This window comes from Suillus subalutaceus, assembly GCF_016647625.1.
Source record: "Suillus subalutaceus strain FC151 chromosome Unknown DFJ58scaffold_1, whole genome shotgun sequence".
Classification (NCBI taxonomy): Eukaryota; Fungi; Basidiomycota; class Agaricomycetes; order Boletales; family Suillaceae; genus Suillus; species Suillus subalutaceus.
The window spans coordinates 1,309,660-1,333,645 of record NW_024540250.1 but is presented as its reverse complement, the minus strand read 5'-3'; the positions used below and the strand labels follow the sequence as shown (position 1 = coordinate 1,333,645).

The 23,986-nt window shown below is 49.4% G+C and overlaps 9 protein-coding genes across 9 annotated transcripts; 3 read left to right on the top strand and 6 right to left on the bottom strand.

Moving 5' to 3' along the window:
* Window positions 1–91: 91 nt before the first annotated feature.
* DFJ58DRAFT_648911 (uncharacterized protein) lies at window positions 92–1,739 on the bottom strand (the record flags this gene model as incomplete). Its single annotated transcript, XM_041381497.1, has 2 exons — window positions 92–1,331; window positions 1,387–1,739. 2 exons carry the CDS (start codon window positions 1,737–1,739, stop codon window positions 92–94), a joined length of 1,593 nt encoding a protein of 530 aa, XP_041251569.1.
* A 376-nt stretch (window positions 1,740–2,115) lies between these two features.
* Window positions 2,116–5,893, bottom strand: DFJ58DRAFT_17088 (armadillo-type protein). Its single transcript, XM_041379014.1, has 17 exons — window positions 5,684–5,893; window positions 5,494–5,631; window positions 5,366–5,439; window positions 5,197–5,318; window positions 4,996–5,146; window positions 4,825–4,946; window positions 4,709–4,776; window positions 4,382–4,659; window positions 4,044–4,323; window positions 3,813–3,998; window positions 3,635–3,753; window positions 3,507–3,584; window positions 3,099–3,455; window positions 3,006–3,050; window positions 2,728–2,944; window positions 2,279–2,652; window positions 2,116–2,231 (listed from the first exon to the last, which is right to left on the bottom strand). Exons 1-16 carry the CDS (start codon window positions 5,844–5,846, stop codon window positions 2,483–2,485), a joined length of 2,568 nt encoding a protein of 855 aa, XP_041251568.1. The 5' UTR covers window positions 5,847–5,893; the 3' UTR covers window positions 2,116–2,231; window positions 2,279–2,482.
* A 57-nt stretch (window positions 5,894–5,950) lies between these two features.
* Window positions 5,951–7,454, top strand: DFJ58DRAFT_753969 (rab-GTPase-TBC domain-containing protein). The gene is made up of 8 exons (XM_041387962.1): window positions 5,951–6,111; window positions 6,164–6,241; window positions 6,263–6,294; window positions 6,350–6,438; window positions 6,492–6,673; window positions 6,719–6,809; window positions 6,862–7,009; window positions 7,059–7,454. Exons 1-8 carry the CDS (start codon window positions 6,079–6,081, stop codon window positions 7,195–7,197), a joined length of 792 nt encoding a protein of 263 aa, XP_041251567.1. The 5' UTR covers window positions 5,951–6,078; the 3' UTR covers window positions 7,198–7,454.
* A 1,241-nt stretch (window positions 7,455–8,695) lies between these two features.
* DFJ58DRAFT_693988 (allantoicase) lies at window positions 8,696–10,432 on the bottom strand. Its single transcript, XM_041383425.1, has 9 exons — window positions 10,340–10,432; window positions 10,202–10,287; window positions 10,056–10,147; window positions 9,930–9,997; window positions 9,813–9,874; window positions 9,644–9,760; window positions 9,443–9,596; window positions 9,314–9,389; window positions 8,696–9,260 (listed from the first exon to the last, which is right to left on the bottom strand). The coding sequence occupies exons 1-9, from the start codon at window positions 10,407–10,409 to the stop codon at window positions 8,879–8,881; spliced, it is 1,107 nt and encodes a 368-aa protein (XP_041251566.1). The 5' UTR covers window positions 10,410–10,432; the 3' UTR covers window positions 8,696–8,878.
* Window positions 10,433–11,847, bottom strand: DFJ58DRAFT_753961 (uncharacterized protein). Its single transcript, XM_041387961.1, has 2 exons — window positions 11,207–11,847; window positions 10,433–11,147 (listed from the first exon to the last, which is right to left on the bottom strand). The coding sequence occupies exons 1-2, from the start codon at window positions 11,405–11,407 to the stop codon at window positions 10,581–10,583; spliced, it is 768 nt and encodes a 255-aa protein (XP_041251565.1). The 5' UTR covers window positions 11,408–11,847; the 3' UTR covers window positions 10,433–10,580.
* Window positions 11,848–12,963: 1,116 nt separating this feature from the next.
* DFJ58DRAFT_852062 (CHAT domain-containing protein) lies at window positions 12,964–16,788 on the top strand (the record flags this gene model as incomplete). Its single annotated transcript, XM_041393823.1, has 6 exons — window positions 12,964–13,147; window positions 13,206–13,452; window positions 13,501–13,640; window positions 13,681–13,778; window positions 13,832–15,109; window positions 15,163–16,788. Exons 1-6 carry the CDS (start codon window positions 13,108–13,110, stop codon window positions 16,786–16,788), a joined length of 3,429 nt encoding a protein of 1,142 aa, XP_041251564.1. The 5' UTR covers window positions 12,964–13,107.
* A 308-nt stretch (window positions 16,789–17,096) lies between these two features.
* On the bottom strand, window positions 17,097–17,297 carry DFJ58DRAFT_645251 (uncharacterized protein; the record flags this gene model as incomplete). Its single annotated transcript, XM_041381421.1, has 1 exon — window positions 17,097–17,297. A coding segment is annotated over one exon (201 nt), but the record flags the coding sequence as incomplete, so codon positions are not given.
* Window positions 17,298–18,506: 1,209 nt separating this feature from the next.
* On the top strand, window positions 18,507–21,551 carry DFJ58DRAFT_720836 (uncharacterized protein; the record flags this gene model as incomplete). The annotated part of the gene is made up of 4 exons (XM_041384742.1): window positions 18,507–19,433; window positions 19,537–19,975; window positions 20,028–21,431; window positions 21,475–21,551. The coding sequence occupies 4 exons, from the start codon at window positions 18,507–18,509 to the stop codon at window positions 21,549–21,551; spliced, it is 2,847 nt and encodes a 948-aa protein (XP_041251562.1).
* Window positions 21,552–21,688: 137 nt separating this feature from the next.
* On the bottom strand, window positions 21,689–23,652 carry DFJ58DRAFT_16820 (nucleoside hydrolase). The gene is made up of 8 exons (XM_041378998.1): window positions 23,566–23,652; window positions 23,475–23,511; window positions 23,371–23,426; window positions 23,290–23,314; window positions 23,067–23,234; window positions 22,730–23,019; window positions 22,272–22,671; window positions 21,689–22,223 (listed from the first exon to the last, which is right to left on the bottom strand). The coding sequence occupies exons 1-8, from the start codon at window positions 23,594–23,596 to the stop codon at window positions 21,950–21,952; spliced, it is 1,281 nt and encodes a 426-aa protein (XP_041251561.1). The 5' UTR covers window positions 23,597–23,652; the 3' UTR covers window positions 21,689–21,949.
* Between the last annotated feature and the right edge of the window lie 334 nt (window positions 23,653–23,986).

Sequence of the window (23,986 nt, the reverse complement as noted above, 5' to 3'; positions counted from 1 at the left end):
AGGACGATGTAATGGATCGATATATAAAGTCGGATACTAATTCACAAGATAGGAGATGGGTGTATCCATGAAGATCCTTGTGTCCATACAGTCAGTGGTCAACGACATCTACTCGGTTTGCCAGCCACTGCGCAACGAGGCTCTGTAAGCCACCTTGGATGTGTAGAAAGTCAAGCACGCTATGGCCGACGATGCTGCTACACTGTTCTGCTCGTCCGAAACCTGATAGGCAGTTCTTTCTATATCCATCTTCTGAGACATTGATGATAGAGGACACCGGTGGAATGGGTGGTGACTCATTTGTGACTCTGGAGTAACTCCGTAGGAGCACAGGCAATACAATGAGAGTTGGCAAATCGGCAGTCATCCTCTCGATCTCCTCCAGAATTGTCTCACGTGATTTGCCGACCTTGAACAGCGGGTTGACTATGTTTTCAAGCAGCGTGGCCAGATCCGTTAAGTCAGAAAGCGCTTCATCGACAGCCTCGCGAGCCACGCGTGTCGCATCACACTCTGCAAAAGGACGTGGAAGGAGAACCATGAGCTCGTGGAGCGCACGTGCGTCAGCAGCCGCTGACGGAGTAACCGAGATGTTAGGAGGAGATGATGGCCGTGAAGGAGGCAGTTTAAGAGCAAACCGTGTAGGGGACGGAGTTACCAGTGAAGTGTTATCAGAAGTGGCACGCTGCCTCTTGCTTAAGGGTGTGAGCTGTGGCGAACCCAGCGGTGATGTTGGCTGGGAAGGCTTCACTTGGGGTCGATTAGCGAAAGCCACAAGCGCTCTCCAAATGATCGAGATCAAGAAAGTCGCCAAGGTCGTCTGGGAAGGAAGTGTTGTCGTGTATCGCGCCAATGCACGTGCGTACACAGGCATGAGTGCCTGTAATGATACGATTGATGGGTGAAGAGCTTTGGTACCTGTTTTAGGCACAGTAACAGCGACAGGATTCTCCAGAGACTCCAGGAGAGGCACCAGTTCAGACTGAATGGCCGCAATGAGCGGGTTCACAACACGTCCTATGAGGGAAACAAGGCCTTCGCGAATCGCCTTCAGTCCGTCTCCTCTCGCATCATTGTCTAAGCCCAAACTCATTTCATCGAAGCTTTCGAGAAGCTCTCCTGCAAAGCCTGCTGCTGCAAGTGCATGGAGCTGAGTTGCATTGGGATTGGGGGCCTGCACAGTGGGGGCTGGCGAGGAAAGGAAAGCTGGCGAGGAAAGGAGTGGGAGAAGGAGTGCCGAGAGGTTACTGAGTAAGACAGACAAGGGCCTGTGAAGCGAACGAAGGATAGCCTTGTGCAATTGCGGATTGTTTTGACATGCCTTAAGCTCACTGGTTACAGCAGTTTAACCAAAAATGGTGCCATGGATGGAAATAAAATACGCACGAGGCAATTAGAAGTCCGAGAGCCCGCCCACGACCAGCAGGAATTGGACGCCTGCCTCCAACCAACTCGCCAACAGGCACTGGACCGGTAGGCTGTACCATTGCCTTTGAGACCGCCTCACTAAGCTTAAGACCGAGGGCCTGTAGGTAAGACCCATCTTGCACGAGCGGTGCTGGAGGCGGTGAGGAGACAGACATCGAAGAGGACGTTCGTTTGAAGCCACTGAAAGAGAGCTTGGTGAGAGGTCGGGATGTCCTTTCCAAGACCATGACAGGTTCGGAACGGGAGGGGGGATTTGGTGAGGTGGGGGGACTATTGGGGCGGAAGAGATTTGGGTGCTTGAATGATATCATTGTCGGTAGTTCGATGGTAGAGTATTTAGAGAATAAGGTGTATCGCGAAGTGTAGATATTGTTGCGGTTCCAGAGTGGGTGTCTGGTTCTAAGGATTACAATGAACTTATCCCATCAGTCGACAGGAATGAAGATGAGAGAGGTAAGTCAAAAATCTCGACTAGCCCTAAGCTTAAGGAGGACGGTCTGTGTTGACAAGGGAAACTGCAAGAGGTTCGAAGAGGATGGTGTGAGTCAGGCGTGGAGTGCTGCGAGTTATGGACATCAGACAGTCAGCAAACATGTCAGAACGTGGAAGACGTACTCCAATGGTGGATACAAAAGCATAGATTGGTACGAAAAGCGATCCCAAGTGATTCTTGGTCTACAGCTGTAGGGAAGATTTCCTAGTCAAATTTTTTGGAGGAGGGCCGGGTTATATCGAATCACAATTTTCCCACGGCTCCATGATGCCATACTAGGGGCTGACCGGTTGACCAATGACCGGTCGACCTATCGGATTATCGGTAAATCTATATGTAGAACGTTTGCCGACTCACACGACGACAAGTTTTCCGAGCAGCACGAATCTTGTTCCGGATGAGTGGCTGCTGGAATTCAACAGATGCCTGAAATCGCCTGAAATCGCTCAATCACTTGATGATCTAGCCTCAAATTCACGACCTCAAAAGTTTATTTCTCACCGGGGACATCTCAACAAACACAGACATATCTGATAACCGCATGACAAATAACAGGGCATCTTATAGGTCCTCCAAGAGTCTCTTGATAGTGGTTCGTAACTCCATATCATCGGACCGGAGACGCCACAGGCAGCTTTCTTCTTCACTCTCTCGGAGACGAAGGGCGGCACCTTGTTTCGACCCCATTAAGGGCGAATTAGGTGAGGCAGCAACCAAAACTTTGAGCTCCCCTGTCAGACGGGCCGGAATAAATATAGATCTCAGCATGATTCTATCTTGCAGACTGGTTTTGAGAGTAGACCTACCTTCAAATGGTGGCTGATCAACCGCAATGACTCTCATGGAGTGCTGTAAACTCTGTAAAAGTCTCACTACGTTGTCCATCGACGACTCACACCAGCCTCGGAAATTGGAATTTTCCATGGCATCCCAGACTTCTTCAAAGTCTGGCTCAGGAGTCGGAAATATCACAGGCACTTCGCTGATGGCAGTGTCGAGCGATATGAGATCAACACGAGATGCCTGATGGTACGATTACATTAGCCGCTATAACGACCACGTTCAAATTGCTCAGGAGACGTACTAAATCTTCATTCGGTGGCGTGTTTGAACTCCGAACGTGGTCAAGCTGATTGTAGTCAGACTAAAATTATGCATGTACTCAGGAAATTATCACCTCGGGCAGGTCTTGCAGGGGACCCTGCGCGGCAGCAATAGTCAACTCTCCTGGGGTGATGGTTCTTGCAAGTTCGGATGACATCCCACGTTCACTCGCACGTGAGGAACTTCGTGTCCTGTTCCCCGAACTTAAGAGGGTGTCTTCATTTCTGCGCGGGCTTAATAGATGCCTTAGACTGGGCACAGCCTGGGGAGTGCCATATGCTTCGTAACGTAACTTTCTGGGAGATAAGCTAGCTCGTGGAGGCGAGTCCGGCGAAAGTCCGTATACTGCCGACGGAGACTTCAAATCAACAGGCGCTGATGCGCCGGGATTTGATTCATAAGTTGTTAGAGCAGCCAAAAAGTCTGGAAGCTAATCTGGGGTTAGTTCTCGGTAGAAGGGAAGGAATGACCGCTGCCTTACCGAGGACGAGGATGCTTGAGCAATGATACCAGTGAGCACATCCCTTTGACCACAATATGTCAAGAACAGGCTACACCGCTGATGGACAGGTCATTTCGAACTTCCGTCCAGACGGCAACGGGACTCACATTCCGAATACGCTTTCTGGAGAACTGGGATATTTCGGTGACAAGCTCTGAGACAGTGTGGGGAATCTGGTCACACTCTGCAGACATCCGAAGCATAGACAGCAGACATGCATCTTGAACTGTAACTGCTATTTCTTGAGTTTCCATTTCACTGATTCAAAGCATATCTTGTACGCACCACCATATGAGACAAGTCTGCTAGCCATTCCCTGGAGTAATGCTAGGGGTGACGATGCTATCTTCCCGCAGTATTCACAAACCAAAGCGGAAGTAACCACCATTAGAGTCGGTCCAATCTGAGCACCTGACTCTGTAACAGACACCGCCAATGCGGTAACGCAAGATATACGAGATGTAATATCAACTAGGGCAGTCAGCGTAAATCCAGAAACGAAATGATTGCACATACATTCCCGGATGTAGGTAAGGATCATCTCAACGCCTACCTCGAGGACAGACATGTCCTCCGTACGACCTTGAGTGTCACCCTCTGCGACGGCAAAGAGGTCCTTAAGGTAGCTAGCATATTGTTCCCCGTCATTCCCATGCTGAAGCTCGCCAACGTCAAGCAGACGAGAAACATATTCGCCCTTGTCAGATAGAGTTAACCCAGTAGGAAAGTTGTGTAGTAACTGCGTGCTATACGCCTCGACAAGGGAAGAATCGACCGCTTGTAGGACTCTCAGGGTCTGAGAGCGTTCTATATCAGTACCGCAGCGCCACTGGACACAAACTATCGGCGCTCACTATCTTTCGGACAAGCCTGTCATGTGAATCAAGAAGTTTCATTACCTCTTGAACCTCCCATTCGTCTAAGACTGCTATTGTTCCTGGCAGGGTCCCTGCCCAAAGGGTGGGGCTCAAGCAATCTAAACACGAAACAAACAGGTACTGATCGTTAGCATCCTGTGAGGTCAACAGGCGTCGAATGCAGGCCACTGGCGACAGAGACTGCTGTATTTGGCATTCTTGGATAGCCTCTGCTGATACGGACGATAAGACAAGAAAAGCCTCCCGCAACAGCACTATTAGGTAGATTCAGCAAAAGTCCTGCAGCGCAACTACTCAAGTCACCTCGCACTGGGGGACTGGATGTGCGCTTGATAATGTCAAGCACAATACCAACGTTTGGAATTGATAGCCTGCCCACCCGTCAGATGTCAAATTGAAGTTGAGCGAGTGACACGTACCTGGCCTTCCGAAGGGCTCGAAGAACCAATAAAGTAAGAGATTGAGACTGACGACCGGGTCTTTGCCATACAATTGGCAGGAGAGCGTTGACTTCATCATTGATGGAATCGGCCCGATTGAGCTAAATGTACAATGTCATTTCCATTCGCACCCCATTAAAATATACGCACTTTTATGGCTGCCGCCATAGCGCAAGAGTCTATAGAGGGCAGTGTACGTTGGATGCGGAGGACCACCGCATCCTCTAGCGGTGTCAAGCGCGAAGGGTCATTATGTAGCAGCGAGTGATATGCCAAATAAGCTCTACGACGAACTGATATCCTGATTGCAGAGTCAATATGCACCAGCGATCACAAATAGCTTGAACTGACGACTTGTGCATGAATAGGGCCTGCAAATGCGATTGTACTGCGGGTATCACTTCATCATTTGGCATTTGGATTAAGACGCTGAGAGCGAGGCAAACACGTGCTGTGGACGAGCTTTCTAGATCCTTGAAAGAAGTTAGACGAATATTCGGGTGACCGTGAGTGCATTGACCTTGCGAATGGTATTGACCAACATAAGCTGTAATTCATGATTCGGTGGCATGACTTCAGTGCAAAAGACAAAGCCTATTTGTTTATTATTGAGGTAGATCCAGAATCCAAGAATGATAAACACCATACCGAGTTGCTTGTCACGCAACGTCTGCCCCATCTCGGCCAGATTGACAGCTTGCGGCAAAGCAAACGCGAGCTCGCCAGGATTGACGTGTGTCAAATTCATGGAACAGTAAAGAAGCATGATCAGCTTCTCCCTGCATTCTTTCTGCACGTCACGTCTACTCAAATAGATTTCAAAGATGCCGCTGCTTACGCACGAGCGATACACCTCCAACAGCAAAGTGACGTCTAATCCCATCAATTTCGCTCAGATGGATCTGGTCTGCTGCTTGCGGGGACTGTGCAGACTCCACCTTGCGCACCAAAGAGTAGTGGGCGCGGCTTAGAGCACCAGAGTTGATGAATGTCACGTCCATCTGGGAACAGAGCAAGATGGACGCGGAGGTTAAGCGGGTTAGTGGGCGCTTGTATGACAGTCGCGACAGGGATGAGCACGTGAACAGGTAAACAAAAATCAACATGGCCTCCTCCTCGTCACAATCATCGGCAGCAACTGCGCATTCATTCAATAAGATCCTCAATCAGCCCAGGTCGTCGAAATCAAAACGCTCTGGTGATATTGATGAAGGAACAAAGAAATTGCGGCGGATGATCCTCGTCGAGGGCATACCTTCAGCGGTTGTATGTTTCCAAGATTCTCGAACTTGAGCTATGCCAAGTGATCTCGTTATAGGACCCTACTCTCCGGCCTCGGATATGGAAAATTCTACTGCGCGTTGATGATGTTTCAGCATGCACATTTTTAGAATACGTTGCTCGTGGCCCTTGCTAGGTTCGAGAGAAAATAAGGAATGATACATTCAGGTACGTCACAGGCGCCCGATACCAATCCGAGTCGTTGTGCCAATGCTTCCCGTAGGACTCTAGCAACAGATCGAGGTTTCAAGGAACGAGTACGAGAAGATATGCTCGTCCGTCTGTTGGATGCTTTTGTGTGGCGCAATCATGGTGAGTACTACTGCCTCAACGTGAGGCAACGGAAGAGTGATTGGCCCTTGTAGACCGGCAAGAAACTCAGCAACTCGGCTTTACGTATGTCCAAGGGATGAATGTACTGGCTGCGCCGTTTCTGTATACTATGCCTTCAGAGCTGGAAGCTTTCTTCTGCTTCGCCAAGTTCATTGAGGAATGCTGCCCACTATATGTTCAACCCACGCTAGAAGGAGTGCACCGTGGTCTCAAGGTAGTAGTTTTGCGGTTTCTTCGGCGTGTTGCTAAATTTCTATAGCTACTCGACAGATGTTTGAAGATAGTGGACCCCGAATTGTTTGCATATTTGCGAACGAAAAACCTTTCGGCTGAGATCTATGCGTTTCCATGTATGTACTTCAGCCATAAGTATTCGATATGTCGATGATCATTACTTCATAGCTGTTCTGACATTCTGTGCATGCACACCACCTCTTGACCAAGTGCTCCAACTATGGGATTTCCTCCTTGCATTTGGCGTACATCTCAATGTTCTATGTGTCATTGCCCAGCTGCTTCTCATGCGAGATGAAGTAATGGTATCAACAAGGTTATATTAACAATTATGTAGTTACACTCCATGCTTATCTTGCTTCTAGCCCCATGCGCTTACTGCGAACATTCCCGCCTCTCGAGGCAGTTCCAGTTATAGGCATTGCAGTAACTCTCGTTCGCGATCTCCCTGTAGATCTATATGACGAACTCGTTCGACACCCGTACGACATCACTCACATGTAGCCTACACCTTCCTGCAGACCACCAAGCTCGAAGGCTCCTTCATCTTGTAGCATATCATTTTATGACATCCGTGTTGTATGTAAGTCACCTGTTATTCATCAGTCAACCTCAAATTATGCTCTCAAGATCTATGAATGCGTGCCATACATCGATTGCTCACCCACTACATGCTAATAACAAAAGCAATGTTTAGTATCAATGGTCAGCCAAGAGACAAAGTTGTCGGGCCTGAACTCTTTTATCACCTGAGATCTGGCAAAAGCTCGCGCCTGATGTGTCTCCCACAAACTATCTGGGGGGTAAGATGGGAGTAAGTATAATATTCAATGGCAACTGACGTCCATTACACTCATAGAAACATCCAGCAAGCTGGATCGTTGACTACCAAGTAGTGTGGTACAACGTATGACATACTACTTACTTCAAGTTGGCAAAGTTCTGGAACGCCTGTACATCACGAACCCGTTATCCACCACATCCGAGTTCCAAGAATGCCGCCACGCCTGCATGGTGGTGGGCTCCTCCGTTTCCACCGTTCATACGCTGACACAGCACCCAAATACTCCATTGTAAGTCTCTGCTCTTCAAGGCATATCATTCGATAGTATAGATTGGTGTGTTTGACATTTAGACCATGTACGAATGATTTTTTTTCATGGCCCCCGCAGTATTTCAATTATAACTTGAAGTCCCTTGACATCTTCGCAAACGAAACAAGTGAAGTTCATGCAGAAAAATCATGAAACACGCGAAGAAAATGAACATGGCAAGGTGCGCTTCAACTTTCTCGGCTGTCTCACCATCCTTTTCTTGGGTTGATAGATATCGTGACCCATTTTACTCACGATGTCCCCGAAAAGACTGGCGTTCGTACAGGTGTAAATGCCCTGAAATATGATGATCAGCCTTGTCAAATTTCGTCAAGAGGAAGAGCTTACTGAGACTCTGGCCGTGATCTGCGTTGAAATTAGGCTTGAAGCAATACTTGAATCGATTACTTTGGTGGATAAGGTCAAGATATTGATCCCAACCTTGACTCAATGGACATTCCTTGGACTCTCCCTGACCCGGCCACTCAGTACTCAAGTCTCACTGGACCCTCTCACCCGCTCAGCTCGGGTCTCAAATGCTGGCGACGCCACGTAATTTTGGTAGCGCGGACCCTGTTCTCAGAAACGAGACCTCTTCGGGAGCGAGCCCAGCTGGCTGGCGAGACAATAAAATGAAGGGGAAAGGCTTGTTGTTCTCTTGTACTTTTTCGAATACATCGACTCTTCACTCACACAGGACTCACTGTTCGTTATAGGTCGGATGATTGGTTCCTGTACTGCCAGAGTAATTTTCATGTATTGCTGATGTACGTTGATTTCCTTAGTCTGCACATTTCCTACCGAATCCTGCGAATTTGGCTCTAGCTTGACAAGATGCAAGGAATGGCTTCAGGGAGCACACCCTCAGCTATTTGATAAGTACCACTCAGATGGTAAGTGTTACATCTGAGTATTGGTGTTCAGCTAATCGCCATGGTCTTCAAGAGGTTCTCCAATAAAAAATTAGTACCCTCGGCTTGGAGGCACAGGCAAAACTCGAGAAGGACACCACAAAAAAGAGGTAAAGACCGCTGTTATAAGGTTATCAATATAGCTCCTTTGCGTAATCGACTTGTAGCTGGTCAGCATCTTCAATCTTCAATGATCTCCCAACCCTCCTCGACAATAATTGGAGTGGTCTGGTGTTTTCCGTCTGTCTGTGTTGTTATTTCTGTCATGTCTGCCCCATACTTCGCCGCCATCGTGCCTATGATCCTGATCCGCTTGATGCCGCCGTCAGGGTAAATTGATACCTTGACGTGTGTGTACTGCTCGTATGGGTTGCCCAACCGAAAGAAATGCATGCGGTGGGGGCCCAATTTAACGGGCGATAAAATTACATTCCAGTCGTCACTATTTGCATCTGGCGCGATGTCTTGACTGTATATGCCCCGAATATCACAACTCTCTGGAAAGTTGCCTTTGAAATGGATGGTATCGATGACTGCCGTTGATAAGTATCCTGGAGCACCCCTGAAAGAACGAATGACACTTAATTAACGGTCTACAAGCGAGTAAAAACATACAGTTTGATAATGACCCAGTCCTGGTGATCCTTTGTATGGCTCCTTTTAGTTTCCCATCCATCCCCCATATCTTTCCCTGTGGTCTATAAGAAAAGCCGTAACTAGTTCGAAATTCCAGTGTCAACTGACCTCGCCCCGGAAGAAGAATATTTGAGCTTGACCCAAAATAGTCGTCGGATGTAGCGACAACCTTACCGCCCATAAAGATATGAGCAAGGTCAAAGGGTTCTACAGGATTTGCAGGAAATACGGGCACGACATGTCCATAAACGCGAAAGCGAGCCTGCAAATTATGAAGCATTTACAGCAAACCAGCACACACGTACTTACGATCCCCCCATCTGGATAAATCCTAAGTCTGACATAAGTAGCCTGTCCTGTCGCAGGTATCTTGTAAAGATGTCGGCGTGATGGTCCTAGGCGTACTTTAGGAAGAATGCATTTCCACTGGGACGTCAATCAGCTTCGTCACGGATGATGCCACGAGTATCATGCGTACCGTTGTTCCTTCGTTTGGAAACTCGTGCGCAGCATCAACAGAAACTTCTGGTGCCTCATTGCCTGTGTAGCGATGTCGTCAGTTCTGGTCCTATATCGAGCGATAACCCGGGAATACCATCGAAGTGAGTTGTATCAATGTCAAAACCATTGATTATTCCTGTCGTTCCCAGTTTGATGGTACACCTATATACATAGTGTCCTCTTGCAAAATACGTTCAACGGTTGCACAAAAAGTACCCACCAGTCATAGTACGTTGGGTTGTGTCGCCGCGTTTCCCATCCGCTATATAGCTCCCCGTACGGTCCATACTGCTTAGCAAGGCTTACGGGCGGCTGTAAACCTTCAGTATCGAATCAAGGCGTCGAGTAACAGAGTCTAGGACTGACCTCGACTAGCAGGAGCTGGTATGCCTCAGCAAAAAATTCATCAGAAACATGCACTACTTGTCCTCCTATAGATACACTTGATAACTCTGTCGAAAGCCAGCTCAGTTGAAGAAGGGACTACGATCTTTGACAGCTGACCTGTCGTCGACCCAAATTCCTTGGAGAAATCCTCCAGCGGAACCACCTCATACGCCATCGTACATTGCATTGTCAAGATAAGCCCACACAACTGGTCAGAGATATGATTATAATTAGAACAACTGCTACCACATATAGAAACGTAGGGTTGTTGAATATTGTAGCTTGTAGCGACGGATTCAATGTGGCAGCGACGTAGGATAGCTACACCATACGTATCTCTGACCGCTGTTCCAAGGATTTAGCGTTCAGTATCTTTTCGAAAGTCACCCTGACTGAAACGAAGTTTCGACGTATTCGTGAAATGATACATGCCAAGATCCTCGTCTCCTTCTCCCTCTTCATCCTCTTCATCCTCTTCATCTCCCTCTTTCTCTTCTAATAGTTGAGTGCAATCAATATACCCCCCACAGCACTCAGAACCAAGGCTTGGCGATGGGCTCGTTGCTCGGGCTTGCGAAGTGGCCGACGAGGACGCAGGAGTTCGATCTATCCGTTGTCCATCAATAGGAGACAGCATCCGACTTTGAGGTGCAAGGCGGGCTCGAGATTCTTGAAGAGCAAGCACATGTGAGGGTAGAATTGTAATCGGCTGTGAGGATGCTTGACGAGGAGAAGATGACTCGGAAGGACGAAGGCCGCTAGGACCTGCGGATGGTTGCGAATATGAGGATATTGGTGGTTGTCGATGATGGAAGGAATCGTAATCCGGAGGGCCTGGCGCACGAGGTGCGGTGATCTGTTGGAAGCGCGCAATCGATGCAGAGGCGTTTACTAGGTCGCGCAGTAGCTCGGATGATACTTGTACCTAAATGAAGAATCTACAATGGGTTACCTGTTTCAACGAAGAACTAAAGTGTGACATACAACTTCCTGTGGCGAGCCAAAGGGCATGGCAGCTCGAGCTAGTTCTAGCTCTCGTCGTAATCGCACATTCTCATCTTCGGCCTTTAGACACCGTTGCTCGAGTTCGGTAAGATATTGGGCCTTGCGCGCTCGGTAATCGCGCTGCTGGGTAAGCTGTCGCGTAGGGGGAGCAGTCAAGTTTTTCTTGCGTCCTCTGACCATATTACCGTATGATATGCGATGGATGCGTTGAAGGGCGGGAATATTCCAAGGATGACAGTCGCGGTGTGAACTAGACTCGTAACCAGTCTGACATATATATACACAATGGGTTTGCGTTAAGTGTTCTTTGCATGAGACGTACCGGACTATTGCTTACCAATTTTGCGCCTTCGAGTCAACACGGCTGTTTCAAAGACGAAATGCAGTTCAGTCGCGTTTATATAGATCGTAACGGCGCCCTGAGCGCTGAGCACCAGACCCCGACTAGGGTGATCTTGTGTCCCTCGAATGCCTCGCAAACTTGTCTTTGTTCGGCTCAGCCTGTGTCTTATGCTAACTCTCGACGAAAGCTAGTTCTCGGCGAGCCAAGGTACATCAGTAATCCCACAAGTGACGACGTTTGACAGACTCAGACAGAGACGACGGTGGTTTGCGTCTGACAAAACCCTTCTCACACTAATCGTGGGAGTCGGGGGAAATTATACAGAAAATTCACACTAACATAGATCGGTCTCATCAGAAACCGTAATACACTTAGACCAACGTTGTTGTCCAATGCACCACATTGTCACCCTTCAAGCATCCAGGGATCTGCCCACGATCGACGAGACGAATCGAATTGCAACGCGTGATAGATCGCCTGACGCACGCACACAGTCGCGATGATCATCAACCAGAGGTTCTGATTGTATGAATTTCCATTGACCAATCTACATGTGAAGATGATAATCATTAGATGCCCCAGACCCTACGTGTCAGCAGTTGAAGAAGAACGCTTGGCCCGGCGTTTCTACGAGGCATGCTACGCCTTTGCATTGTCTCTGCTCAAGTCTCGGGTCTTCTACCTCTACTCGCAGGAAGCGCGGTGGACTGGATAAGTCCGTGCCCGAACTGGCGCAGGTCTAGCTGAGCTTGGACTTCTGCCCGATTGGCACCAGGTGCATATGCAGTATTCTCCTCTCTTCTGTCCTCTCATAAATTACTTACAGTTGAAGTACTAGTAAGATCTAAGACCAAGTTAGCCAGCTCAGGAATTTTCATGCGTAGAGCTATCTTGTATGTGGATGAAAGGAATGGTTTTCAGAGTCCGCTTAAGTTAATGTTTCAACTGTTGCAACTCTTAGACTAGCCGAACACCCTCTAGATCTCTCAACGACGGTCGACTTGTCCTTCAAATTTTGCCTTCTACCTTCATCTCAAAGACCGAGCTTAAGCGAGTCCCGCTGTGTACGTCTTGTGTTTGACCTCGCAAACCCAGGTTGTCTTTGTTCCTACAACACTCTCGATCATCCTCTGCCCCAATGACAGACTCGTATAGAGTGGTTCGGCTCCTCATATGCGCGTCGTTTCCAGTAGGTTACATTGTTTGTACTATGAATTACACTGAATCCTTTGGTCAACACGGCAGAACGCTCTGAGATTCACCTGTCCCCTCCTGCCACTTCTATAGTACAGGCTCTCCCGCTAGCGCTTTTAACCTTAGCCCTTAGCGCAACCATACCAGCGTCTATTGTGCTGAACAGCCATCGACAACATGGAATACACGTGATGACCTAACGTGCAGCATGACCTGAACTCTCAAATTTTCTACTCCCTCTTACCTGAACTTCATCCACAGTCCCCGTATCCCTACCCACCGTCTTCTCCTTACGTTCATTCCGCCCATCGTTCAGCCCATCCTTGATCTTCATCTTACTATCATGCCTAGTAGCTTGGAAGGCCAATCTATCAGACTCGAAGGTCAGTCGCTCCATATCACCTTTGCATCCGCTTCATGATCCTCACGCTCTATCTACAGTCATCAACGGAAAGAATCTTCAAGTGCCTTCTGGGCGCATTCCCGCTGGTATCTACGTCTCTATCAACGTTGGCTCGAGGAGACGCTGGAAATCAGCCATCAAAGTCCTATTATCCAAGAAATCTGTAGGACGCTGGAAATCAGCAAGCAAGGTCCTATCATCCAAGAAATCTGCAGGACACTGGAAATCAGCCATCAAATTCCTATCATTCGACAAATCTGTAGTGTTGGGCGATGCCGTGACCTTGTAAAGTTCATGGATGCTTTCGGACGTGGACTGATCTCCTGTTTGTAGACCATTAGGCGTGTCACCTGTATTCTCGCTGGATATCAGGACATCCTTCGAGCTCGATCGAATGTTGGGCAATGGAGAAGTCATCGGAGAACTCGAAACGACGTGGGATGAACTACTCGATCACGGCAATGAGCCTTTCAGTGGGCTCCTCATTCACGCTCATCTACTAACATCTGTTAGACCTCTCCTTCCCACCCGTTCTCGGCGTCAGTCCCTCGCTCACCCTGAAGGCCGCTGTTGTACATTCTTGCGACAATCAGGACAGCGCATTGCTTGACGTGAGTGACATCAGCCGTGCTGTTGGATTCTGCTGACAGAACGCCAACTATAGTCCACAGTAGACTGCAAGATTGGTCGAGACGCGGATGCAGGTCACGCTCAATTTGCCGAATATGTTTCAAGCAAGATGGTCTCTCGCCTGAACGGTGCTGTAGAGCATTTTCAGTCGGTTCTAGACCAGTGTCCGGTCGACCATCCCGACCGCGCATCGGCTCTCACCGACCTCGCGTGTGTCCGCCTCAAAGGTTATATTCAAGGGGATTTTCAAGACATTGACTTCGTCACTTCCCTCTTCCGCGAAGCTCTTGCATTGCGTCCGCAGGGCCACCCCGATCATCCATTGTCGCTCTATCACCTCACTGAAGCGCTGAACTGGCGTTACAGTGAGGAGGGCACCGCCGTCTATATCCAGGAATCCGCGCAAATGTACTGCAAGTTACTGCCCCTCTGTCCAGAGGGCACCTACCTTCGCGGCATCGCGGCAGGGGAAAATGGTGTGGATTATGTGATCAACAAATGCAACAATCTTCCAACCGACGCATCTGATGAAGACATCCACCTCCGACGAATCGTGCTCCAGCTCTGTTCTCTGGGCCATCAACACCGTCCAAACGCACTCAATAAGCTCTCAAGTGCTCTCAGATCACGCTTTAAACAATGTGGCAGCATCGATGATTTAGATGAATGCATACAATTTCGTCGTGAAGCCATTTCTCTATGCCCTGAGGGACATACCAATCATGAAACATATTTGAACAACTTGGCCTTCTCACTCCAATACCGTTTCGATCACCAAGGCAAATCCCATGACCTCGACGAAGCCATTTCTTTGTTTGAAGCACTGATACTCCTGCGCCCTGTCGGGCATAAATATCGCGATACAGCATTGGACAACCTAGGGCGCGCCCTCAGCACCCGTTTCCGCCAATGCGGTGACGTTGATGACATTAACAGAGCCGTCAGCCTCCGCCGCGAGGCACTGACGTTACGCCCACCTGGAAATTCATCTCGTGACAAGACACTTAACAACCTCGCCCTTGTGCTCCAAACCAGATATGTTGAATTAGATGCCAGCGAGGATCTCGACGAGGCCATCGATCTTTACCGCGAATCGCTGCGGTTAACGCGGCTTGACGATCCAACGCGCCATAGAACTCTCTATAATTTGAGCTCGGCGCTCTCCTCTCGTTTCACGAAAATTCAGAAGAATGAAGATGTCGAAGAGGCCATTGCACTTTGTCAAGAGTCGTTGGAGGCCTTGCCTTCACTGCACCCAGAGAGATATTTTAGCTACACGCGGTTGCAAGAAGCCTATTCGTCTCGTTACCGAGTGCAATGCAAGTCCGCTGATTTGTTGCTCGCTGTAGAGAACTTCATGACTAGCATCACAACATCAAACTCGAGGATTTCCAGAACGCATCAAGGAGGCTATTAAGTGGGCTCGCCAAGCAGAAGTCTATCAACATGAAATCTGCCCTCGAAGCGTACCAAATGTGCTTGGAGCTTTTCGACAGCCACGTGATAACACGATCGTCGATAATCTCACGACGCGAGGCTGCAACCGCTTTTCGCGATGCACGGTCGCTGCCAGTAGATGCAGCCTCATGTGCCATCCGTTGTGACAACCTACGACAGGCAGTCGAACTCGTGGATCAGGGCCGTGGCCAGCAGTGGACATTGGCATCACGACTGAGGACACCACTTGATGATCTCGAGTCTACGAGTCCCGAACTAGCTCGCAAGTTCTCGGAGCTCAGCAGGTGTCTGTCCGACGCTCAAGGTGCCGCAGTCGGCACAGACAGAGCTGCTGTTGATCGGGGAGAAACACAGTATAGGAGACTTACGGAGCAGTGGGGAGCTGTGGTAGTTGAAATCCGTAATCTCGAAGGTTTCTCGCGGTTCCTGCTTTCACCTTCGTATGAAGACTTGCAAGCGGCAGCGCGTCATGGCCCAGTCATCATCCTCATTGCGAGTCAATACTCGTGCAGCGCCCTTGTTGTACCGACATCAGGAGAGCACCACCACGTTCACTTCCCGGACATCACTCTCACGCATCTGAAGAGGCTTAAGGCCGACTTCGCTAAAGCGATAAAGCAAGCGGTTGGTATGCGCCCACAGGAGCGAAGGAAGGATTTGCAAGAACTCTTACGGATAGTATGGGATAAGATCATGTTGCCCATCGTCAACGTACTCGAGGGTGATCTCAGATTGCAGCACAGGTCTCGAATTTGGTTGTGTCCGACTGCAGACTTTACTTCGATCCCTCTCCACGCAGCTAACTCCTTTCGGATGAAGGCAGATTACTCTGGGCCGGAACCATGCCTAGAGGATCTTTACATCTGCTCATATACTCCGACAATTTCTGCTCTGATCAGATCTCAACAATCGATGAAGAAGTGCGTGCCTTCCTTCGTGGCCATCGGACAGTGTCAACCGGGGAAAGGGCAAGGCAAGGCGCTCGTAGCTGTCGACGACGAGCTCGACCTTGTCTGTAAGCTCGTCCCCGCGACGGCCAACCCCACCCTCTCTAACGACGATGCCACGCGAGCAGGCGCACGAAAGGCCTTGCAACAGAACACCTGGGTGCACCTCGCTTGTCATGGCAAGCAGGACCATGAGCAGCCCTATGATTCCCATTTCGCTATGAGAGACATACCTCTCACGCTGCTTGACATCATGGAGCAAGACAATCCGCACGCCGAGTTTGCGTTCTTGTCAGCGTGTCATACCGCCGTCGGCGATGAGGAGACCCCTGACGAAGTCATCCACCTTGCGGCTGGTCTGCAGTTTTCTGGGTTCAAGAGCGTCATTGGCACGCTGTGGGAGGTCGACGACGCTGTCGTAAAACATGTCGTAAAAGCTTTCTACGAGAAGATGTTTGAGGATTTAGAGGATGGTGGTGTCATGGACTGTACAAAGGCGGCGCTGGCACTCAATCACGCTACGTACGTCGTGAAGAAGAAGGTGCCGCTCGAGCAGAGGATCGTCTTCATTCATATTGGTGTGTAGGTACATGTCGCACTGATTTCATCATTATAGTCTAGTACAATTTCCTACTTTTATCAATGTTGGATTCTCTGTTGTAGTAAGCGATTGATACCGCACTTATTTTGCACGAGTCGCCTCTCGTACTTCATTATATCAATTGTTCCAGTATGTGCAGAGACTCCCAGCATCAACGACATCAAAGTAACAATCAGTGGTCTAGAAACTCTAGGGGCACGCAACACGATTCACAAGGCACAAGGCACGACTCACAGATACCCCTTCACCTCCTCCCCCTTCGGGACCTCCCCAACCAAATACAATATATGTTCCACCATCTTCTCAGGCGTCGTCACATGCCAACTCGCAAGCGTCCACTTGCTGCTATGTCCAACAGCAGTCGTGAACACAGCTTCAGGAAACACCGCAAGCTCGACGTCACCGTGCTCCTTGGTGTTGTCGACGAACATCACAGAGAGCAGGGGTTCCATCGTCGCTTTGCCGGTTGAGGAAGGGGGAAAGAGGAATACAGCTCCTTGAGACTGTCTCTAGGGATGTAAGGCGTTTGACGTGCAGTGTTTTGTCCGTTGATCTGCGAGAGTAGCATCTTAGCAAGGACCGCAGCCCATGTGTGCGAGGTGTGAGTTGTCACGACCGAGTGCAACGCAGCGTGTCTTGAAGTTTTCTCCTCCAACATGACCAGCCCGCAGTTCATCGCAGCTGCTACATCCTACTCACCGCAAATCCGTCAATCACATCACACAAAGGCGGTCCGAATGGGCAGATGGTACGCACCCCAAGATCCCAAGAGTGCACCTGGAGCGCATCAGTCATGTGCTAGGCTCTAGCTGATACACATAAACTCGCTCAATACGAGTGGAGAGCGTTTCGTGCGCTCTTGTGGAATCACGAACTCCATCGAGGTCGTGTCCATTCCGTCCCTGAGGGGTGTGATCACTCCGAGGTTGGAACTTGGCAGCGCTCAACAACACATAGAATTCGTCCTTTCTGACGGTTTGGTGGCTGTTGGAGTCGTCGCGCAGAGATTATGTGTGGAAGGAAAAGGTTGTGATACAAAAATTTAGACACGTGAAGACGTAATAGAGGTGCACGCAGTAGTGGTGTGCGGGTATAAAGTCCAAACACCCTCCCATACTCTCCATTGATGTGCGCGACGAGTCCGAGACTTGACGCTCAAGCTTTGGAGTCTGCTAACGCAGGAGACGTCACCTACAAACAGCGTTTGATGGTGCCTTACTATCGATGATTGTTTTGACAAAGAATGATCAGATCAATACCGGCCGCGTGCGCACATCGACTGGGAAAAGGACATCAACGAACAGGTGACAGGAACAACATGTGTTAACTAAAAATACGGATATGGTCCACAATTCACCGCGTTAACATCACAGGAAGCACAGTTAACAGTCGCCCTGACTCCTCGAGGCAGCCAGTGCTCCTTCGTATAGATAGTTGAGACAGATGCGACACACTAGGAGCCTGGAGCATGCATATGTGTCCGTATATTATTCCATAGCCTTGTCTCAGCGGAAGCTTTTAGGCACGTGTGTTCTCAGTTCTCTTTTTCGTTACCAATAATACCCTTGACAAGTTTCAAAGACTGTCGTCTACAACAGATATCTTTGCTATTGAGGCGTACCCTAACCTTCCGGGTCGGATACGGCCAACAAACTACGTGAGTCACTTCTAAAATTGCATGAGCATAAAATTTATCTGCACCGATGGCCTATTCGGCTCTAGCATTCTGCCCGGGCATGGAGAATGATCCAGGGTCGGTCGCTGAACAACGCGCCAATGCGGTCGCGAAGCTCAAACGCGCTGCATCTTTACCACGACTGAAAAATGGGAGGCGGCCCCAGATGCACAATGAAATTGTCAGCGAAGGCGAGAAAACCCTGCATGACGACGTCCAGGATCTATCGCAGTACACGCTCCCCGAGTGCGTCTCTAATATTGACTACAAGCCGAATGTCCAGCCCGAAGAGAACCCAGACACACCTGAGCCGTCTAACGTAACTCGCAAACGCCGCTCACGTTCACGCTCACGCTCTAGGGGTTCCAAGGATCTCAGAAAGTCCAAACCTCCCCAGTCTCCTTTGCCAATGTCTGTTACCCCGAGCAGTGATTCTTCACCTGACGATTCACCCCCCTCGCGAGCTGAATACCTTCCACACTCAATTCTCGCACCAATACCCTCCCATCTCAATCCGTTACCCACGTCTCCGTTCATCTTACCTGGTTTCTTAACACCAGAGAGCCCTTTTCTACCTTCTGGTGGTTCTTCTCCTGTCCCAAGATTTCCCACATTGGAGGCTTTGGTGTCACAGCAAGGACTTCAACGATCGAATAGTGCAGGTGCAGCTCGCATGCTAACTCTCCAGAGCACATTACAAAAGCTCACGGGTGGCACGGAATTAATGAATTCGACATTTCCATCCCCAGCGGTATCTCCTCCGCCTTCTGGCACTAAACTCGGTCGGAACAATACTGTGTCTGGTGGGGAAAGTAGCGAACGTAGTACTGCTCGAAGGCTTATGATGGCTCAACTGAACAAGAGGATGATAAAAGAGACGGATATAGAGGAGGAGGAAGATCCTCGACCGTTTAAGCCCCTCGAAGCGACGCCAGAAACGACGTTCAAAACGTCAGTCCGCTAATCCTCCTGTGGCGTCAACCACAGATGAATCCGATCTTGTTTCGACTACCAATGCCACGCCAAACCGTTCCAACACTCCTCAACTCCAACCCGAGGAATCAGCCCCCAACATCCAGCGCACATCTTCCACCACTCCCATACCCCCGATACCAACATATCCTCCTATAACCCCAAGCATCAACCTCAACGAAGCCATCAATTCCAGTTATCAATTTCCGCCGCAGTCAACGTATTATAGATTATCAGGTGCTCCGAGTCGGCCATCTCCTAGCCTTTCCCCTCGCCTCCCTCATTCATCAGATGTCTCCACTGACTCAGCCCTTCCTGATGCAACAAATGTGCCAATATTACTGGCTCCCCATCTTGAGAGTACTCCATCTCAACAACCCAGATTCCCTCCTAGTCCCTTCGCGAGCCCTCGCAAGGAGATATCGTTATCATCCGAGGAGGAGAAAAAATTCCCAACAGAAGCTTTTCGATGGTCTCCATATAATGATAGTCTTAACCGAGAAATCAGTTGGGTGGCACAGCTAGGTGAGTGCTGGCTATTTGGGTTGATCAAGATGCCTCATTCGTTTTACTGTAGTGCCGAAAACCCCCATGCCTGTGCGCGAAGAGACAGAAGAGGAAGATGATGACCAACCGCTGCAGGGTGAGCCGTCCCAGCAAAACGCCGAAGATGAAGATGACCATCCGCCTCCGGACTCGCCAAGAGAAGGGTCTAATACCCAGATCGAGGAATCATCATCTCGCGCATCTTCTGACTCAAAGGAACTTGTTGTGGGGTTAGAGACATCCCCTTTGCCTACGCCCGCACTCACTTCGCCGACACCCTTCTCATCTGCCAACCTGCCTAACACCGCATCCATACTCCGCAACAGTGATGAATCGGATTCCCAACAGTACCCTCAGCGGCTTTCGATAGCTATTCGCATGCACAGCGATAAATCCCCGGTTGCAACTGAGCCTAAGTCGACTGATCCCCAGACAGTTCGGGCAGAGACTCCTTCCAGGCGCGAAGGTAGCACATGGAGCAAGATCGTCCATACTCTAACGAGGAGCGCTTCAAGTAGTGGACGCCGGTCTCGGACAAACTCAATTGCGACAAGGGAGAGAAGACAGCATACCGGCTCCAGTATCAGCCGGGAGAGTCGAACGAGTCTTCCAAGCCCGAAAATTGATAAGAACGACAGCATCAGTTCAGCCACATACCCACACGGCCAGCCATCCTCAGCGTCGACTTCGGTACATTCGTTGATCCAAACTGCTCCTCCCAGTAGCGGGGTATCTCCTGTCCTCATGACTCCCTCCACTGATCGTCTGGCGAAGTACACACACGAAAAACTTATGCCTTTCCCCGGGATCAAGAAGCTGCAAGAGCAATGGAACCACCGTCAACCCCTCTTTTCGTCTACTCCTGATATCATTCTGTCGCATCATGTTGAGGCTGATATACCGCTGCCATCGAGTTCTTCTAGTAATACCCCTTCCAATTCTCCTGAGATAAATGGGGATAGAAAGTTATCACACCAGGCATCAGATACCCATCTGTTGCATATCTACAAGGCTCAAGCACCGCCGCTTTCTGCGTCTGCATCCACATCCTCTCATGACCACTACCAGCATGACAGTCCCCATTCGCCATCCTCCATCATGCTGAAATCCCTTCCGACCAACCGAGATGGGGTCCGGAGATGGCTTAACGCCAGGAAATTGTTCCCTCAGCCTTCACAGTCGCCGGTAGGCAACTCGCCTCCGATGCCTAGTCCCGAGCAGAAACCCGCAGTAGCGTCGAAGAAGCCATCGCTCTCTGACCTACTCCGATTGCGGAAGAAGAATGATTCGTCCGCCGAGCTCCACGATGAACGGGTAGATGCTGATCGTGCCAACACTGAGTCGATTGATCCCCAAGTCAGGGTAGAGACTCCCTCCAGGCGCGAAGGTAGCACATGGAGCAATATCGTCCATACTCTGCCGAGGAGCGCTTCAAGTAAAGGACGCCGGTCTCGGACAAACTCAATTGTGACAAGCAGGAGAAGACAGCACACCGACTCCACCCACTCCAGCTCCAGCTCCAGCCGGGAGAGTGGAGCGAGTCATTCAAGCCTGAATATGTGACAAAGCTACTCAAAGCAATGTATTGTAGGGCATCACAACAATCTTCGTATATCTGCTGACTGCTTTTACATCATGGGGAATATTTGCATTGTTGAGCAAAGATGAATTTACAATCACACCAGCCACTAATTGTGGGAGTCGGGGAAATTATATGGAAAATCAGAAACCGTAATACACCCAGACCGCCGTTGTTGTCTAATCCACCACATGATCGCCCTTCAAAGCTTTAAGCATCCAGGGATCTGCCCACGATCGACGAAACGAAACGAATTGCAGCGCGTGATAGATGATCGATGATCTGACACACGCCCATAGTCGCGACAATCATCAACCAGAGTTTCTGATTGCACGAATTTCCGTTGATCAATCTACATGTGAAGATGATAATTATTAGATGCCCCAGACCCTACGTGTCAGTAGTTGAAGAAGAACGCTTGGCCCCGGCGTTTCTACGAGGCATGCTACGCCTTTCCGTTGTCTCTGATCAAGTCCCGGGTCTTCTACCTCTACTCTCGCAGGCAACGCGGTAGACTCGAGGAGCCCGTGCCCGAGATGGCGCAGGTCTAGCTGAGCTTGGACTTCTGCCCGATTGGCACCAGGTGCATATGCAGTATTCTCCTCTCTTCGGTCAGTGACAAACATGCCACGAGTAATTTCTCCGGTCCTTGATATCAGGTGAGCAAGAAATCATCGAGAACACACAGGATCGCACCGTTCAATATCGAATGTTCGTTCGGCTACAGCCCATCCGGTTGACATTCCAGGAAGCCCGCCAACTGCATTGATTTCAGGTGGGTTCTCGATTGCGCACCAAATGGCCACAATGTCATGCAACTCTAGTGCATCCTTTCCCCACTCGAGCATGATTTCCCTCGTGCGTTCGAAAAAAGAGCTGGTGAAATGAACAAGGGGTGATTTACCATCTGCATTCGACGGTTGGGCTGCAGACTTAAACGCAGGGTCTACCTTTTGGGCATAATACGGGAAGGGGAGTTCGTGGCTAGTGGTGATATCCAAGGGAGCGAGTACTACTCTGTCAAGCGGGAGACCACTGGTGGGATCCGTTGGTACTAGAAGTTCTTTTGCCGCGTAAGGATCGGCAAAAACATTAACTGCACATGCGAACAAGGTCAATGGATTTTCCACATGAACACATCTTTAACTGCTTACATTCTGCGACCGAAGTAGTATTTCCGGGAACATCTAAAGCTCCTGCCATGGCAATCACTCGACCAATTTTATCCATAACTGTTTGACGGTGTTGGCGCACAAGTTGTGCCAAGTTGGTCATCGGACCCAGGACCACATATGTGATGCTTCTGTCGGGACGTGACTCCAGTAAACGCAAGGCCACTTCGACACTTGATTCTTTCACCGGTTGAAAATTGTGGGAGAAAGATGAACTTCCGAAGTCAATATTCAACTCAGGGTGACGTTCGTTTATATCCGATAAACCATCACTACAGTAACAATGAGAACCCATCTCCAAAGTTGAAAAGAAATTTACCGGCCATGGAAGTATTGAGCAAAGTGCCGTCCACCTTCTAAGGGTCCTTCTGGTCCGACTACAAGGAGGGGCGGGACTATGGGTGAAAAATTCGGAAACCTCGCGGCATCTTCAGGGTGTAGCGCAATGTGGCGCCCTATCGCCTGGTAAAGCTTGTAGATGTTGTCGCTGCGGAGTTACGTTCAGTTATTTTGAGACTTAGATTGAGCCGCTGCGCCTCAACTAAGCTGCGTGGACATCGGTATTCCCTGTAATCAAATATCGATAAGGTTCCATCTTAGCCTATCCCGATGCATTCACGGACCGAATGAAATGATATATGCAAGGATTTCGAGTTCAGGGGATGTAATAGCAAGCAGGCTGTCAATGCTTTTAGCACTAAGTTTCTCTGGGGAGTTGAACACATACATAGCTACAGTGTCGTCCACGCCAGGATCGGTGTCAACTACGAGCCATGGTCAGGCAAGAGTGAGCACAGGGTGTTCGACCAACCACTCACTGATGATCGGCGTCCTTGTCTTCTCTGCCATGTTACTAACGATCAGATGGTCAACAAACGGAATCAAATCGCAAACAGGGATATAACCTTTATCACTCAAATCAGAAAGCTAATCGCTCTTTATCATTTCACCATTGAGAATCCTTAGCGGCTGTGAAAATCGATAAGAATAGGATGGATCTGTGGCAATTTAAACAGATGAGTCAAAGCGTAGAACGAGGCAGATGATTATCATGCATATACGCCTAAATTCGAGAGGGCAAAATCGCAAATTTATTAATGCAACGGATCTTTAATTAATGTTCAGGTCAAAAATGCAAGCATCTGCAGTGAGCCTTCGATCCTAGCACCGCTTACGGGCCAGTACTCCAGCTCCCGAGGCCACTTCCGGCTTCAACGCTACGTTACAGGATGTTTGCTT